Source organism: Artemia franciscana, chromosome 9, assembly GCF_032884065.1.
Source record: "Artemia franciscana chromosome 9, ASM3288406v1, whole genome shotgun sequence".
Taxonomy (NCBI): domain Eukaryota; kingdom Metazoa; phylum Arthropoda; class Branchiopoda; order Anostraca; family Artemiidae; genus Artemia; species Artemia franciscana.
Genome location: NC_088871.1, coordinates 43,819,060 through 43,838,734, shown reverse-complemented (window position 1 = coordinate 43,838,734; position 19,675 = coordinate 43,819,060). Strand labels below are relative to the sequence as shown.

General features: G+C 35.7%; 1 protein-coding gene across 1 annotated transcript in view; it reads left to right on the top strand.

Moving 5' to 3' along the window:
- The window catches only part of LOC136031452 (uncharacterized), a 104,898-nt gene that overhangs the window by 63,780 nt on the left and 21,443 nt on the right, over positions 1 to 19,675 (top strand). Inside the window, exons 11-15 of the mRNA XM_065711054.1 lie at positions 1,444 to 1,849; positions 4,967 to 5,277; positions 9,857 to 9,956; positions 11,876 to 12,093; positions 16,404 to 18,365. Coding sequence (XP_065567126.1) covers positions 1,444 to 1,849; positions 4,967 to 5,277; positions 9,857 to 9,956; positions 11,876 to 12,093; positions 16,404 to 18,365 — 2,997 coding nt within the window. The remainder of the gene's footprint in view (positions 1 to 1,443; positions 1,850 to 4,966; positions 5,278 to 9,856; positions 9,957 to 11,875; positions 12,094 to 16,403; positions 18,366 to 19,675) is intronic.

The window sequence follows — 19,675 nt, the reverse complement described above, 5'->3', positions numbered from 1 at the left end:
CGTTTTAAAACATATCTTTTCAGTTTCTGTCTATTCTTATCTCTCTTTTTTCAGTTTCTTTAGGTTTGCGAGAGTTAAGTGGACATTTACTGATATGAATTAATAAAAAACACTAAACATACAAAAAGCCTACATAAACTGAAATTTATTACTTAGAAAAATTTGAACTTCAAGCGACTTTGCAGTCATTCGCGAGCACTGCTTTCGAGTATAGTACCCAGCAATGCTGAATGCACTATCTCTGAAGTTGAAGTTCGCAATGAAGTTGAAGGCACTATGCGTGCAATTTCACTTAACTTCAAGTGAGCGTAAAAGCCACTCTAAAATTGTAGTGAATTATTTTTTTTTTCAGATCTTCATCTCTCACTGAAGACGACAGGGACTCTCTCCTCATTTGTCCTGCTAAAAATTGCTTCTAGCCGGGCAATGCTCAATTGTTAACATTTTGCCTCGAAGAGTTCATCCGTAGCACGATCGTGTCAAAAATCGCTACAAACAAGCCGTCTTCTTGATCAGGTTCTCTTGTGATCTATTTTGGTTAGCCCCTGCCTTAATAGCAGCGACTCATTAGGGAAAGATGCAGAGTTAAGTTGGATTTGGGTGTGTTCTTCTGTACTACTCTTCTCGGAAATAGTTTGGTGTAGAAGAGAGGAAATGGACTGACGATCTGACTCCATGTCTATACGGCTTATTTTTTTCGCAAATTGCTGGGTCCGAAAAGTTTCGAACTGGCCAAAAATACCTCCTGAGCTGAAAAGCCAAGATTTTCTTCAGGGAATTGATTGACTCTACCATAGGGCTAGCATCTTGAGTCTAACAAACCCAGTATAATCCCTAGATCATCGACACAACTGTGCCAGCTGAAACGTAGCAATACTCCCTAGCTATAAAAGCTGTGCGTTGAACGGACGAAGAACCTTACACAGCCTCCACGGTGGACCATTCATCGCTGTGAAGTTCGGGCTTTTTGACTTTAGCGCCATAAAGGTCTCTGTTGCGCAGTGGTTCTTTCCGGGCACAATACATTTTTATCATGGTAAAACTGCTGTTCCATCGAACATTCATGTCCTTTGTTATGGATGGACTGAGATTCTATGTCTTGCAGATAGCTTCAGCAAAGTCATGGATGGGATTGGGAAGACACTTTCAGGATCAACCAGCATTCAAACCGCGTTCGTGTTTTTACGAGTGCTGCTCCCAGTGTCAAAACTTCTCTACAGACGCCTTATTCTCTAGGTTCTGAGTTCTTATTATTGCTGTCAAGGTCTATAGCATTTAAATCCGAGCCTATTGAGAAGGGAAGGTCCAAGGTAGTTGGATTTGCGATTTCGCTTTCTTTATTTTTTCTAATTATTAGTTGTAAATCCTCGTTTTACCATCGTTTCGAGGCAATCAAAGTTTTTTTTAGAATATCTCGCCATGTCAATTATTTTATTATTTCAGACTGTAACATCAATAGTGACATACCTAGCCGACCTAGCCAATCAATTAGAAGAAGAAAACGAGGCTAGTACTCGTACAGCTTCTCTAAACGAGATGACTTCTCGTCGAAGACATCAAGACCCTGAGCTCATTCCGAGAAGAGAACGACCTCGCACGCAAGGTCTCTTGGACCAGGCCTCCACTGCGAGAAGACAGTCATCAATCGATTCTTTGACTAGTCCATCAGAAGAAGCAAGCAATGCTAGTACACCAATAGATATTCAACATGAAAATCAACTTGAATTGAACCGAGAATTCATGTTCAGAAGGGGCCGAGAGTACTCGTGGCCAGAACGACACCGCAGACAAGCTGCCCTGGACCGAGCCGCTGCGAGAAGAAGGATACAACGGTACCGCGATTACCAAGGTTAGTTATAACTGTCACTTTTTTTAAATTTAGATGCTCATTTTTCCACGTTATGCTCTCACAAACCTAACAGTTGCATTTCAGAATTATTTTTTTTTTACCATGAAGAGGAAGTACTAAGTTAAGCTGTTGATGTATTTATTGATATTGATTTTATGATTTATTTTTTTTTTACCATGGAGAGGAAGTACTAAGTTAAGCTGTTGACCGTATTTATTGATATTGATTTTTTGATTTATTGATTTTTTTTACCATGGAGAGGAAGTACTAAGTTAAGTTGTTGACGTATTTATTGATATTGATTTTTTTATTTATTGATTTTTCGCCATGGAGAGGAAGTACTAAGTTAAGTTTTTGACGTATTTATTGATATTGATTTTTTTATTTATTGATTTTTTTTTACCATGGAGAGGAAGTACGAAGTTAAGTTGTTGACGTATATATTGATGTTGATTTTTTTATTTATTTTTTTTTTTACCATGGAGAGGAAGTACGAAGTCAAGTTGTTGACATATTTATTGATATTGTCAAGCCGATTTTCCACTTTGGATTTTAATATAAAAGGGGAAGCTTTAGAGACATCAAAATTTTCAGGAATTTATGTAGATAAACTTTTAAGTTCATTACACTTTTTTTTAGATTAAGTTTTGTTTCTACGGTAACTAAACCATAAGTTGGCTTAGCGATTTTCTATGATTATAGAAAACAGTTTAAACTTGATTTTTTTAAAGATATTTGAATAAGCTTAGGTAGTTTTTTTTGTGTTATAACGGGTTCAGCGTAGAATTTACCTCGTGTTTTGTACATTTTGCTTGTCAAGAAGAATTATCAACGCATTTGGATGTATCTTCAGCAAGATGTAGCTGAAAACAAGCCATTGATTTCATTAAATTATTTAAAGTAGATTACAGTTTCTGCTTTTTGGTTTTCAGTTTATTTTCCTTTCTTTTCAGCATTATTGCTACTATTTGTTAGGTTTTAAATATATATTGTTATTTTTAATTTTTATCATTTATATTTTTTAACAGTTTGTTCTTTGAGTCTCGTATTTCATCGTTTTTCCTTTTATTCTCATCATGGAGATACAGACTTCCTCCCTCCCCCAAAAGTAAATAAAACGTTTCAATGAAAAAATTAAACTGTTCCTTTCTTCTTTTTAACTCTTTACCAATAATGGTAGAACCGATAATGAGCGGGTCTCTCCTGTGTTGGCTCTAATTTGAAAGAAATACCAAATAGTTAAGTTAAATGATATCCATGTCTCTTCGCTTTGTGACAGAGATCGTGAAAAGTACAGGAGAGAAGTCTTTGACTGTAAAAAAATAAATGCTTTCAATTCGATCAAACGTTTTGTCTGACTTACGCCTATTTTTTCATTGACTTTATCTTAGGCATCTAGACGCACCAGAATAAAACCAAATCCATATTGAAAATTAGCCACAGTGAATCCATTTTTCCTATTCCTCATAACTCATAGTTTGGCCTTCTCGTCTTAGACACCTCAAAATCATCGACTTTTCTATCAATCCTGGCATAGCTAGTGGGTTTAGGAGAAACTTCTTTTCCTTTGTCAGTGAACGCCTCAACAGATGCATTAATTTTATTTCCCCCCCCCAAGTTTTTCTTTTATTTTTTTTATTTGTAATTGACTAAGTTAAATGAAATCTTTTGGCTGTTTCGGTCTCGCTTATATTCTTTAGTTTTTCTGTTCTTGCTCTGTTTGTAAATATGAGACACATCATATACGAATACAAATTTAATATGTTGTTGTGCATCAAATACGAAAGGTTGAACTACCCTGATTGCACTCACCTGATTGTAGCTTTCGATGTTTGTTTTCAGATAATGCTACCTAATAGGTCTAAGCTTGAACCGGCAGGCTTATTAAAAATTCAGATTTCGTCATGTTATTGCTTTAGTTTCCCCTGCGGTAATACTACAATAAATCCAAGGATAATAAGCATGTTCCCACTGTAACATTCCCCGACCTCTCCGGAAAATTCCTCAAATAACTTGGCTAGCTTCTACCTTATCGTACTGTCATTATTATAACACTAACGAAAACTTGAGTAGTCCAATTTCGATTGCTTTGTACCATCAGACTCAACTTCAAAGCAGAAAGTTTCACTCAACTTCAAAGCAGAAAAAAAACGCTTTAGCAGCCATTCGTATTTAAGCGCTAATAATGCTATCTAAAGTTCCCAATCGTGTTCTTATTCTTTTTCAATTAATACTGATTGACCTTACCGCTTGCACTAATTGAAAATTCATAATGTGCCCTTGCTTCAGGTCTTACTCAGGCTTTTTATTGAAATGAATTGTTTAACTGGATTTTCACCTTCAATGAATTCTTAGTCAGGAGACATCCTCTCAAACTTCACTTCTGTTGTTTAATTTCAAAACGACTTGCCTTTATAACGTCTGCAACTAAAAATTATCCACCGTCTTTGCAAAAAAAGTGACAGACTATGTGGGGAAATTAAGTAGAAGAACATGAAACTTCTAAAGAATATAAAAAATTAAAGAAATTTGGATTAAATACAAGGTATATTAAGACAAAAAAGTGGCAGACTATGAGGGGAAATTGAGTAGAATAACATGAAACTTCTAAAGAGTTAAGTCAAAGAAACCTGGATTAAATAAAGGTATTTTAAGACAAAAAAGTGGAAGACTATTTTGGGAAATTGAGTTGAAGAATATGAAAGTTCTAAAGAATAAAGAAAAAAGTCAAAGAAACCTGTATTAAATAAAAGGTATATTAAAACAAAAAAGTGGCATACTATGTGGGAAATTGAGTAGAAGAACATGAAAGTTCTAAAGAATAAAGAGTAATGTCAAAGATACCTGGATTAAATAAAAGGTATATTAAAATAACATTTAATGGGATTATATTTATCTATTATATGCATTATCTATTATGTTTTATCTGTTAAAAACACTAAATAGAAGTCGCAAAACAATGTATAGTGTATTGCTGCTAGTTTGGATTGGGAATGTTCCACCGAAGTTTCCGTGTTTTACACCATATTTCCGTGTTTTTACACCATATATCACACGAATAATACATAAAATGTTTTTGATCTAATATCTAGGTTATAATTTTTGGTTAATTTTTAGCATTTTCATTGTTGCCACCACCGCCTCCACCCTCGTTGCCTCCCTTTAACAACGTTTTGGAGCCCTCTGAACCTCAAAGGGGAAGTTTCAACAACTTTTCCGAGAATACAATCCAGTTGCATGATCTACCAGATATTCGTCGCAGCTTAAGAGAGCTCACCGAAAGTCATGATTACATGTCTTATGATCAAACTCGGCTGCTTCAAGAAAGTCGTCGCCGATTCAGAGAGAGCGTGAATGAAGCTCGTCGCTCCTATCGTAGAGCTCGCAGAGATGAGGATCGTCGTCACCACAACAGAATAGAGCCTAATGTAAGTACTCTGTATTCATAGGGAGTTTTAGGGGAGGGACACTTTCCCTGGACGCAGAAATTTTAGGGGCGTAAAATTTCAGACAAATAATTTAACGATTATAATCATTTTGCAATTTTAGAAATTTTATCAATAAAGTAGAGAACGTAGTTAATGAATGAAAATAATTAATAAGCTCTTAACTAATGAATAAAATAAAGGTAAATTAAAATTTAAAAACAATTGGATAATAACAGTTAAAATGATTAATAATAATTTAATAATTAACAGGGCATTATATGTTACAGAGGAAGGGGAGCGCTACTTAAGATTTTGCCCCGGACACAAAAGAGGCCAGAACTGCCAGTCTGTATTGTAACCGGATGTCTTTGCTTATGGTGTCGACTGGGGTGAGGGTAAAATTCTGTATTAAATTTTAGCGCATCTTTACGTTTCCGGACATAAGCTTCTTCATATACACGTTTTAGGCTTGGAAGGGAAGTCGGGTCAATCGACCTTGTTCTGAAAAGGCTAATGATATAAGAACGGTAGAAATCGTCCCAACTAAGTTTTGGTTTTGAATTTTAGCCCATCTAAAATTATGATGTATTGAGACAGACCTCTTTCCGTCTATATTTTTCGAAAAGAGAATTTGTGCCAGAAACTTTAAAAAAAGAAAATAATTGAATCAGATTCAGTTGTAAAGGGTATTTGAGTCATTTTTGAATCCAGGTAGAAAATTTTACTGCTAAAGATCTTTTCATTAAACCGAAAAAGATAAAACAGAAATTTTTGTTGAAAGGGCATAATAATTATATGTATAATTACATATTTTGTTAAACTAGCATTTGTCTTAAATACTAGCCTAACGTTGACTATTCTATAATCAGTTAAAATTATTTTAACAAAGGGATCTCCCTGCTTCCAAATTTTTTGAGTAGACTAACAAACAAAGAAAAACTGGAATATTTAATCCAAATTCACATTTTCATAGATTAGAATTAAGCTTATTTGAATTTTTGTCGGTTTAATGGTAGCAGCTTTTAGTTTCTTTAGGTATTTTTATATATGGTGTTTTAGTCCTTAATCTTAGCCAAACATTGAAAGTCAGGGGTATTACTGTGCCACGAATTAACCGCTCTGCACTAAGCTTTTGTTGAGAAAAGAAGTTTAGGTTTTTTGAATACTCTAATCATGTAAACAGTCTGTGTCAATTATAATTATATCATAGTCAACGCAGTAGTATAAACTTATTAGGCAACAATTTTGTCATTTATGCATTATTCTTTTATTTTTATTTCTTTTGTCAGAGTCCTGATTTTGAACGGACGGTCGTAGAAACTTCGGGAAAGGCTTATTCAGTTGCAAATTAAATTTACAGGACCTACTTTAAGACTTAAACCCTGGCAACCTCCTATCTTATGTGCCTCTGAGGATCCCCTCAGCCTTTTATGGATTTAGATCGAAGTTTCAGGATCGCTATTTTAATCAGGATTTTCAAAATATCCAAAGAGTTGTCTCTGGGGTAACTAGTACTTGAAGTTCCTAGAGTAAGGGTCCAAAATCATGTAAAATAGAGGTTTACTAGATGTATTTTAATTTAAAGGTGGACATGCTACACCCCTTATATTTAGTCCGTTTTTGACAAGCACTCTTTAATTTTTACCAAAAAGGGTTTTTAAGGGCCCCTGGGATCGCTGGCTGCACATTTAATGTTTATAATTCCATAAAAATAAATAATACATAAATCAGTAAGCCAGCTTATGTTATAAGAGTAAATACATATTGATTTTTGTCAAAACTAGTACTTACTAATTTTTGGTTTTGTTGATTGTTGATTACTGCTAGTTAAACTGAAAACACATTCACTTTGTATTTCACTGCTGGAGCATATTTTACAACTTATCGAGAAATATTAGTTTATATAATTCCGGACTCAAAGTATGACTGTGGGCCTGTGCCTCCTCCAACAGCTTCAAATTTGCTTGTATAGACATCTTATAAATATTTCCTATCTTATCTTACCTGTGATTCTTCCAGATTTTGAGTCATTATTAAATTGCCGGTCTCAAAAAAGGGGAATTCCCTGATCATTTTAAGAAAGCCAGAGTTGTGCCTTTGCATAAATGTGATGAAAGAAGTGATTTTCAACAACTATAGACCGATCCCACTCCTACCGATTTTATCATGGGTTTTTTAAAAGATGATATATATCCGAATAAATGAATTTCTGAAATTTTTTTTTTTTTACAAGAACCAATTTGGATTTAGGAGAAGAATTTCAACGGAGCATGCTATACAGTTTCTGACAACTACAATAAATAATGCGCTTGATCACAAGCTTAAAGTTGCAACTATTATTTTGGATATCCTAAAGGCATTTGATACCGTAGATCATGATATCCTGTTGAAGAAACTGGAAAATGCTGGAATCAGAGAAAACGCCCTGAAGATTCTTTCTTCGTTTTTGAGGAGACGTTCATTATATGTAAGAGTGAACGAGGCTGAGTCGGGAGATTTTCCAATAAATTTCGGAGTATCCCAAGGCCCCTCTTTTGGCCCCTTGCTGTTCGCGATTTATATAAATGATCTTCAACGCGCACTTTCTGAGTTGCTGACGCATTTGAGTGAAGAAACTGCAAATTTGAAACCAAGAAAATCATTTATTCTTTTTGCCGACGACACCAGCCATTCAGTTATGGTACTTACTGAGAGTCACCTTTTTTCCTTAATGAAGGAAGGTATGATCCGTATAGAGGGATGGATGAGACTTAACAAGCTCAAAATTAATTACAACAAGTCTGTCTTTATTGTTTTTGGGAGATTGGCAAACTATTACCTGTGGCTGAAAGAACCTCGTATTGGTGAATAGGTCATATCACGAAGCCAATTTGTGAAATATTTAGGCGTTCTGATTGATAAAAGAATGTGTTTTTCAAAACACATTCAGTGCATATCCTCGAAGATTGCAAGAAATGTAGGATTGTTAAGAAAACTGAAATACCAGTTTCCTCAAAAAGTGTTACGGCTGCTTTAGTTTTCACTAATCCATCCATATCTATTATATTGTTTTTCGATATGATCTACCACATTTTCGGCCCATTTTAAGCAGTTGCGGTTATTACAAAACCAAGCGATGAGAGCGATATATGCGGTTGAAAGCCGAACCTCTGTAAGATCCATCTATTCTGGCGTCCAAATACTGTCGTTCTCTGGATTAAGTAATTTTATAGGATTTTGTTTATGTTTGATATTATTAATCATACTATCCCGGTTCGCTTTCGGAATATGTTTTCTACTGCTGCGAATCTTCACAGTTATGGAACTAGACAGGTAAGCCAGTATAGGAGACCACTGAAGGTATCGACAAGGTCGGCATTTTTCGGTCGCCGTTGTCTTCTAGTGCTGTGGAATGGGTTGCCTTCTTTTTTGAAAAATGGGTTCGATAGAACTGATTTCCATTGCCAGTTGAAACGTCATTGCCTGTATGAGTATGAGTTTTGACTTTTTTTTTTCTCGATCAGAACTATAATGTTGTGTTGGTATGTTGGTGGATGGAAGGTGTGGTAACCTGATGCATATGTGTAATGTAGAGTATTCTTGGAGTAGCCATACAAGTCCGGAATACTGGACTTCGTGCTTTTTCTGTATATATTACCTATGTAATAAAGATCTCCATTATAAAAAAGAACATATTTCACAAATGACGCTTGATTTGTACTAACGCTGGTCTGAAAGGGTTTTCATGCGTGTTGGATACAAATCTGAGGCTTATACTACGATAGAGAAGTAGAGTATCAGAGTACATTATGTACATGTTTTACAATTAATGTTTTATCGTAACCCAGCTTTGTATTAGTGATTACCAAATTTGTTCATATAACTCTCATATGCAGAAGTCACAACTACTAGGTGCAGCGAAAACATTGCCAGTGTAGGGTTTGCATAATCGTTACTGCTAGGGTTCAGTTTGTTAGTAAAATTTAATTAGAGAATTATAAACCTGTTTATTTTTCTTTTATTTTAAAAACAGCGAGTGTTTCTAGACGACACTTTCTGATGTTTCATTTTTTTTTTTATAATGTACATTTATAACTTGAAGTGAACATAAATTCATATGAAGAAACAAAACATAAAGCGGATAGAAATTAGACGAAGTTTTGATTAAACATTAATTGCTTTGATTCATTCAATTTTATCGGTGCATCAATGGGCTATAAAATAGAGCTTGTTTAATCGTATATTGTCAATATCATAAAAATAAGATGGACCATTGGTGTTTCCCCGGGAGGGGGATAGACTAGCCCCTTTTACGGGTAGGAAGATTCCTTGAATAATATGGTTTATTTTAATGTTTCTACAAGGATAAAAGACATGGATAAAGGATAATGACATGCTTTTTACTCATAAACAAAAACGAACAAAAGAAAAAGCGTCGTAAATTTACCTGCTAATTGTTATATTAAAACTAAAGCCTGCATTTTCTTTGTCATTTCCATGCTTTGCTCGTTTTATGTGGATAATTGGTTTGACAGCTATGCCTCTCAAAGAAAATCTAAAAATGATTTGGCTTTTGTTGAAAAGATTTATTTATTTTCAGGATACTGGAGACAACAGAGAAGCATTCAGACCTGATGAGGAAACAGTCAACCGCGATGGAGCCTCTACAGAGGAGCATCAGGAAACCCAATCAGAATCACGTAGTTATATTTACTTTTAGAAAAAAAACCCGTAGTTGACTGGAGAAGGGGAAGAAGCGGGGGGGGAATCTTTAATTATGATTATCTTTAGTTTTGAACGCATGCCTTCTATTCAAAAACTCTACCTCTATTTCGTTTGTGGGGTAGATCAACCCCGGAAGCCTTAGTGTTCAGAGAATTTTTAATTACGACGAGTCTTGATTTTTAGTTTTTAAGAGAAGGGGTGGTATGGGGTTGATAACTAAAGACACATCACATCACCCTCTATGTCTACTGTCTACTCCCAAATTTTAGTAAATCAAGTGAAGTTGCTTATTTTCCCATTGAAATACAGACTTTTATCTCTACTGCAATGAGATACATCGAATGCCCACCACCACTTGTACGTAATTTTTGTTTAAATTCAGAAGGTGTTAGCAGTTTCCTCTAGATCTATTCTCTTCACCTAAACCTCCTGAAACGTTTGTTTTTAGTTTTCTTACATTATTTTGAGTCTTTCTTTTCAAATATCTCTTTGTGTTTAAGTTTATTTTAAGGCTCTTAAAAATACGGGTTGATACCCTCCCCTGAAGTTATTACAGATATGACATCTTACGTAATTTTCTTAGAAGTCAGTTTAATAAGCTCCATGCTCACAAGGAAAAAAAATAATATGGAAGATTTTCCTCACAGGCTTAATAGTAAACTAGGTACTTGCGTGTTATAGCGACCATACCAAAGAAGTGAAGGTTGGTTAATCATAATGAAATGTACCAAAACATGATGAAAATGTAATACTTTAGTTACAAAGTTATGGAATAGACTTTGGTATAGCGACCATACCAAAGAAGTGAAGTTGGTTAATCATAATGAAATGTACCAAAACATGATGAATATGTAATAATTTAGTAACAAAGTTATGGAAACTACAACCGTGACTTACGGAAAGCAGGCCGCCCAGAACGCACTATATTAAATACCTAAGCAACTCTATATATTAAATATTTAATTAAGATATACCTGCATAGTAGTTTATCTCACTGAGACTAAGCTAGTTATCTCTTAATGCAGACAGAGAAGCTGGTTTTACACTGATCAAGAGCAACAGTGTGATTGATATAACAAGTAAGTACCGTAAACTATAACACAAAACACGGCATGCATCTTTATTTTGTGTTGCTTATTTTAGGGAATTAATCGACTCGGCAACAGAGCCGCTTGGTTGTTCCTTCCTACTTGGGTACTATATAAAATTTTACTGCATAAAATTATCAAATTAAATCCGGCTACCAAAGAAAAATATAACTAATATTATAACCTAGCCTTAATATACTAAAGAAGTTTTCGCATTCACATTAATGGAAAGAGAAACACTAGTTCTGGAGTTGGGGTAAATTTTGATCAGTAATTTTAGCAACTTTATAGTAATGATGCCACTTTCTTTTTTACCATAATGAATATTTTACAAAATTAAATCTGGCTTCAGAAGCAAAATTCAAGTTATATTATAATCTAGCTTTAGTATAATAAAATATTTCATTCTTTGTCTACTAAACAGATAAAACTATTCCTAGAGTTTTGGTAGGTTTTGATCAGTGAATTAGGTAAACTTGTGGCAAAAATATAATTTATTTTTATCATAATGAATATTTAAAAAATCAAATCTGGCTTCAAAAGCGTAATTCGACTCATTTAGCGTAGCGTTTGTACAAAAAATCACTCTGGATTTAATGAACAGAATGTAACTCATCCTAGAGTCTTGGTGAATTTTGAACTTTAATATTGAATTTGGTAATTTTGTGGCAAAGTATATTTTGTTTTTACTATTGTATATAATCTAAAAATGAATTCCATCCGTCTAATCAAAACTTGACTAATATTGTAAACTAGCTCTAATATATTATAGTAGTACTACAGGACTTATTTTTCTTAATTTCTAGCACTACCCTTAGCAGTGAGACAAATGATCGAAAGGGGCATATCAAGAGTACTAAGAAGCTTCGAAGAATGCATATCTGCTGTTTTTCTGCTGGATGAAGTTCATCGTCTGAACTCTTCCATCTCCCTAGATAACATTTTTGACATGATTGACACTCTCCAGACATTAGTGTTAGACTTCGTTGAGTGTAATGGAATATCTTCTAATACTCTTCCAGAGGTAGGGACTGCTCAATTATATTAAGAAATTGCTCTTTTCTTGCATACTGTAAGGGGAAAAATGACCAAAAATGGTAAATCAAGTTATTGAATTATTCATACTTATTTGATAAGTGAAGTCTTTTACATAAAAGACTGACTTTAACTCCATTCTGCCTCTTATTTCTATTAAATAAAAAAAAGTTCTTTTAACGGAAAGTAAGGAGCGACATTAAAACTTAAAACGAACATAAATTACTTCGTATGTGAAAGGGGTTGCTTCCTCATCAACGCCCCTCTCTTTACGTTAAAGTTTGACTCTTTCTCTTAACTATACTTTTTAAAACAGTAAAAAACTTTAGCGTAAAGAGCGGGGCATTGATGAGGAAGTAACCCCTTTCACATACGAAGTAATTTCTGTTCGTTTTAAGTTTTAATGTCGCTCCTTACTTTCCGTTAAAAAAATTTGTTTTTTTTTATTTAATTTCTGAACGTTTTTGAATCAATGCATGTTTTGATTTTGGCTCTCCGCAGATGAATAATCAAAACGAAATTTGCATATTTATTTTTTTGGCTAAATTGCTTTCTCATAGTTTTGATCGAATGTTTTTGAGAAAAAAAGGAGTAGGGGAGGAGGCCTAGTTGCCCTCCGGTTTTTTGGCTACTTAGAAAGGCAACTAGAACTTTTAATTTTTTACGAATGTTTTTATTGGTAAAAGATATACGTAACTTATAAATTAGCCTACGTAAAGAACTTCTGTATTTTCATGTTTTTATTACGTATATGAGGGGGTTCACCCCCTCGTCAGTACCTCGCTCTTTACACTAAAGCTTAAATTTTGTCCCAATTTCTTAAGAATGACCCCTGAATCACAAAAGCCATAGAATAGATAGTTGAAATTACCAAGCGAGCTCGAGGTATTAGGAGGAGTTGAGCCCATCATATGCGTAATAATTTCTGTTCGTTTTAAGTTTTAATTCTGCTTCTTACCTTCAGTTGAAAAAACTTTTTCATATTTATTTTTTCATTGTTTTTTTTTTTAAATAATGCTAGAAAATCCTGCGCTCCCTTCATGGAAATTTTCTTCCCCCATGATAAATTCCTCCAAGGAAAGTTCCTCCAACATATCCCCCTCTTCTCACCCCCCCCCCTCAACCAAAAAATCCCCCTGAAAACGTATGTACACTTCCAAATAACCATTACTATATGTAAGCACTGGTCAAAGTTTGTAACTTGTAGCCTTTCCCACGCGGACTGTGGGGGAGTAAGTCGTCCCCAAAGACATATTTATAAGGTTTTTCGACTACGCTGAATAAAATGGCTATCTCAGGATTTTTATCCGTTGACTTTGGGAAAATAATTAACGTGGGATTGGGCCTAGGTGCCCTCCAATTTTTTTGTCACTTAAAAAGAGAACTAGAACTTTTCATTTCCGTTAGAATGAGCCCTCTTGCAAGATTCTAGGACTACTGGCTCGACTTGATCACCCCTGGGAAAAAAAAAACAACAACAAACAAGCAAACAAATAAACACGCATCCGTGATCTGCCTTCTGGCAAAAATTGAAAAATTCCACATTTTTGTACATAGGAGCTTGAAACTTCTACAATAGGGTTCTCTGATACGCTGAATCTGATGGTGTGATTTTCGTTAAGATTGTATTACTTTTAGGGGGTGTTTCCTCCTATTTTCTAAAATACGGCAATTTTTCTCAGGCTCGTAACTTTTAATGGGTAAGACTAAACTTGACGAAACTTATATATTTAAGATCAGCATTAAAATTCTATGACTTTTAGGGGTTGTTTCCCCCTATTTTTCAAAATGAGGCAAATTTTATCAGGCTCGTAACTTTTGATAGGTAAGACTAAACTTGATGAAACTTATATATTTAAAATCAGCATTAAAATGCAATTCTTTTGATGTAGCTATTGGTATCGATTTTTTTTTTTTAATTGGCTCGATTTTTTAGAGTTTTGGTTACTATTGAGCCGGGTCGCTCCTTACTACAGTTTGCAAACCATGAACTGTTTGATTGTTTTCATTCTGGCTAATTTTACGGTTCTGTTTGGTGTTTTACAGAAAACTCGAAAGTATATCAACCAATACCTGTAGATGATACATTTTTCAGCCTCTAGATTATGATGAGCTTTTGGCTTTTGCAGATGATACCACACTAGGTGGTTGTAAAAGGGATGAAACAGCGCTCATTTCCAAGCTTAGAGCTGTTCTCGCGGAGACGTATCTCTGGCTGGATTCTAACCGTCTTATGATTAACGTTGATAAATCTTGCGTTTTATTTTTTTGCCCGGTTGGAAGTGTCCATCCGGAGATATGTGGTATCAAAACATCTAGAGGTTTGATCAGTCAGACCGAGCAAATCTTTATCCTTAGGCTGCTTTTTTCATAGATGTGGCTTGCCATTGATTCTTATCTTCGTTGACTTCATAGGAACCTTCGATTCAGTTATTCGAGAAGCTTTCTGGCGAGACTGCCCTTGCACTTCGTAGATCTTTTGAAAGTGTACTGTGAGGACACACAGTTTAAGGAACGAGCTTATGGTAAAGACTTTGATTACTTTTCTGTGGATTCAGGGGTAAAGCGAAGTGGCGTCCTATCCTTCGTCCTTTTCAATTACGTAGCTGATTGGAATATTGAGAGAGTTGTGATGAAACACGAAGGTGTGGTGGCTCGCAGAGGTGTTCAACTCACTGACCTGGATTATGTTGATGATGTTGCCTTCGCAGATATGATCCACTGAAAGCCTAAATGGTGTTGAATAAAGTATCCTGTTTCTCTGCCATGGTCGGATTAAGAATTAGTCTAAGAAAGACCAAAGTGACGTGTACAAATCCTCAGAACCCCCTTATATATCCTTGGATGGCAGCAGCATTCAGCAAGTTTAAGAATTTGAGTACCTGGATCTCTTGTCGATTCAGAGGAGGGCGGGGGTCTGACCATTAAACGGAAAGGCGTGTTTGACTAGTCTCTGCCGGTTTTGTTCAGCTCACTAAATCACTATAGAAACGTCGAAGCATAAGTTTCACTTCAAAAATTAGAATCTACGAGGAGATCGTCAAAGCCCTTTCCTATATGGGTATGAAATGTGGGTTGTCAAATTTCAAAATAGTAGTCAAATCTCAAAATATGTTGATGTCTTTGGTCACAATTGCCATGTCGGATTCTATGTGTCCAGCGCCATGAATCCATAAATGAATATCCACAAGGAGATCAGTCAGCGCTGTGAAAACCGTAACCAGTTTGGAAATTGTAAAGAGACGACGGCTCGCATGGCTTGGCTAGTGTCTATGGCGCAAAGACCACCTATGTATTTCAAAGTTTTTTATTAAAGCGCAACCGCTCTAAACTTGGTAACGCTGCCCTTTGGGCTTGAAGAAAGACTGTTTGTTATTGGTAAAATACGACTTAGCACCGTTTTGCCATTTTTATTTCTTCGGTTGGCGCTGCCGCGTCAAAGCCATTGCATATGACCGTCACTCATGGAAGAATTCTATTACTGAAATCATGGATGCTGGGCGAGGCCAAGCAGCGTCTAACTTCCGTCAAAAGTATATAAAGCAATTAATTACTAATCTCTGGACATTTTAGACTTTTAACGATCATTCTGACTCTCTTCAAATCTTAACATCTTCTCCTAATTATGGACTAACACAAATTGTCACTGCTCGTTTAAATTGAGTTCACTACATTAAGAATTAAAGTGTAAACTTTCTGAAAATGAAAGAATTGAATTGCGAATAAAATTACAAGAGTTCTTGGTTTCTAACATATTTGATATTTATGTTATTTGGCATGCTAAATACTGGTCACGCAGTTTGGCAGAACAAAAATATTGGATACTGTATTAAGTCTTGTCTCTTTTTTTCTTCTCTCTCTTCTTTTTACCTTTTCTCCTTTATCTTTCTCTTTTTGTAATTTTTTTGGGCGTTTTCTTTTCTGTCCCTTCGTGCCATTCGTTTTCTCCTTCAGATTTCTGATATTCTCTATTCCATTTCTTGTTTAGATTGTAAAATATTCTTTACAAGTTTAGCTAATTAAAAAAAACACATTTATTAATTCCAAAAGATTTACATTTGTTGTCCAGAAAGGTGGACTGCTGCCACCATTGTGACGACTGTTGAGCTTTTGACCCGGGGCTTTTTATATTTTTTCTTGATATAAATCAGAAAACCTTAGTCTCTGACAACCAAATTTTTAATTAATTATATTAATGTGTATAAATATTACTTTCATAATCACGCTTATTCATGTGCTTTAATTATTTAAATGTCTGTGTATTATTATTTATTAATATATTTACTTTTAATTATCCAGGAAAGTCGACTTCAACCACATTTGCGAGGACTGCAGAACTTGGGACTCAGGGCTTTGCGTATTTTTGTCGATACAACTCGGAGAACCTTGGTTCAAGATATTCCAGATTCAACCAGTACTAACAATAATTCAATGGCCGGGAGTGCTGTTTCCTTCAGACAGGAATTTCACAATTTATTTGAACAAGTTCAGGAATTTGTTGTGAGTGTAGGTCAAAGACGGGGAGTGGACTTGACCTCTCATGTTGCTAGAAGTACGACACATGCACCACATTCAACAACGGGACCAGCAGTAGCTGATCAAATGCAGATTAATGGATCTGGGAGGAATATTAATGTGGAACCTATGGGAAATACATCTCCAAGAGTTTTTAATGAAAACACTGCGCGAAGAAACGAGATTCTTCGTGGTGACCGAACTTCGAACTTTGCTGACAGGATTCAAAGCTTGCTTGAAAGACTCACTGCAGTGAACGAGAGGATTGATCAAAATTTAATTGGAGATCCAAGAGGAAATCGCAGAACAGATACTGGGACAAGGAGACGTGAAAATTATTTAGATAATCCTAGATTTGTTGATAACAGAAATAATCTCCGTGAACGCAACAATATCTCAGACTTGGCAACTCAATATTATAACTCTATTGATGCTATAAGCAGACTTAGAAATAGAATTCGGGATTATTTAGACAATAGAACAGAGAACACTGTAACCAGAAGTGAATTAGCAAATGAAACTAGAGCTGATTTAGCAGCCTATTTTTCTGAAAGATTTCGCGCCCAGCGACAGAGATTCATCAACATTTTCAGAAATCAAAATGAACCTGCTGAAACTGAGACAACACAAAACTCAACAGAGGTGACTGGCACAAGAGTTGATAACGAACAACCTTTACAAATTACGAATGAAGATTCGCTTCTTCGTGAAGTGGATGCTGCCCGAGACCGACCAGTGGTACCTAGATCAGGAACTGATTATGGAACTTTTCCAGAGATGCTTCGCAGTGAAGAAGTGCCTGTTATTGAACTTGAACCTGTTCAACTTTTACCACAAGACCTTTCAGAAAACAATCGTGGTAGCAGTAACAGTTCTCCTGATATAGATTCTATTAATAGAACAATTACTATTACCCATCTGGCTCGTCAGCCGAGAGAGAGGTACATACCATATGTCCCTAGAAGAAGAACTGATAATGGGATATTTTCAGAAATACTTCGAAGTGAAGAAACATCTGTACTTGAAGTTGAATCTGTTCAACATATACCGCAAGACCTATCAGAAAATACTCATGGTAGTAGTAGTGGTTCTATTGGAATAGTTTCTGCTGGTAGATCAATCCCAAATAGCTATGAGGCCCGTTTACCCAGAGAGAGGTACCGACCATATGTACCTAGAAGAAGAACTGATAATGGGATATTTTCAGAAATACTTCGAAATGAAGAAACGTCTGTACTTGAAGTTGAACCTCTTGAAATTTCACTCGAAGACGTATCGGAAAATCCTCTTAGTAATAATGTTAGTTCCTCTGAGATTTTTTCAGCTGGTAGTTCAGCCATATTTGGCAATCAGGCCCCTCAATTGAGAGAGAGCACAGCTAGTAGAAATCAGTCTGATACTGCTCAAACTGAGGTGACTCGAAATCCAACAGATATACTGACAAGAACAATTGATAACGCGCGTCCCCAACAAATAGAACCAAGTGAAGAATCAGTAGCTCGTGAAAATTATCTTGCCCAACGCTTCCGAGAACGTTATGGATCCCCTCATAGTAGTATCCTTCCTCGAGAAAGAGTATTTGCTGGCGTTTCAGTTGCAAGTAGTGATCCTGGTATTTCTAGTGTATCTGCAACAGACAATGCTTTGGTTTCAGAAGTGCCTGCTGCTGAGGAATCTTTGATTTATGGCAATGGACTTTTTGGCAATAGACTACCAAACCCCTCACCTCTGCTTAACCATCTCCAGGTATGAAAGCTTTTTTCACGTCATTTGTCCATATAGCTAAGCCTCTTTTTTATTATTCTGTGTTCAAAGTTAACGGTAGTATGCCTCCCATGTATTATTGTTCTTTCTTCTCCGCTACTTTGTACGGAAGGGGTGGTCATGGAACTTGAGAGTGGACTTGTTCTATTAGAAGTTGAAAGCTCTATTGCTATTCTGAGGATTGAAGTTTGTTGGAGGGTAACCAATCCCAGTAATGTTTCTTTTTTTTGCCACTGGGTATCCTCGGAACTCTCCGTTGCATCATATCCAAATTCTCTGTTAGCCAATTTGTCGCTGAATAAATGACAGTCCCAGTAAATACGCCTTCGCAGATGACTTGGCTCCTAGACTCCAATAGGCAAAATGCTGAAAATTATGTAAGTTGTCCATTGTTTGTAGATAGGTTTTATGGTAGAAAAAGGGCAGGTAAGATTTTGGCTCTGCAGTCGTCTTGGAACTTTCAAGATTGCTCCATCGGCCAAGGATACTGCAGCTTCATTTTTGGAAGGTGGGAGAGTGTGAAGAGCCTGACGTTGGGCCAGGAAACCCTTTGTCTTTGATCAGTAAAAAACATGCAACCGTAAGTTCCCGGGTCACCGTAACTCTAATTTGCAAAAGCAGTTTTAGCGAGGGGCCTCATCTACCCGTGAAAAGGTCAGAAAAGGTGTCTTTATTATTTTTTTTTTTTTATTGGCTTGAAACTTATAAGAAGTTGAAACTTGAGGTCCTTGGGCCAAGTAGATCTCAAGGCACGCAAAGACAGAAATGTTTAGGCTCAGGACACGAGCACCTTAAAAGGCCCAAATTTTTTTTTCAATCAGCCTGAAGCATATGTCCTTAAACTGTTCGTCTAAGGGACCAAAGTACACACAATAATTAAGGAAAAGATATCGGTTTACCCCAAAGCTTTAAAAGACATCTTTCCTGAAAGCTTTGAAACTTACATCTTTAAGTTGTTGGGTCATGAGAGGTCCCCGTTGCTTAAAAAATATGAAGAAAAACGTATTGGCTCACCCAAAAAAGAGGTATGATAAAAAGCCAAAAAGTTTTTTTTATGAAGCCTTGAATGTTATATCCGGAAGTCTTTGGTCCAAGATGTCTCACATGTGCAGAAAAAAGCGAAAGGCTGGTTTGCATGGAAATGGGGGCCAAAAAAAAAAAAACAACTTAAAAATCTTTTTTTTATCCGAATGCCAAAATGTCCTTTTCCTGGGCCAAAGGACCGTAATATTAAGATAAGAATTATGAAACTTTTATTTAAACACAACATACATACAATCTTAAAAAAAAAA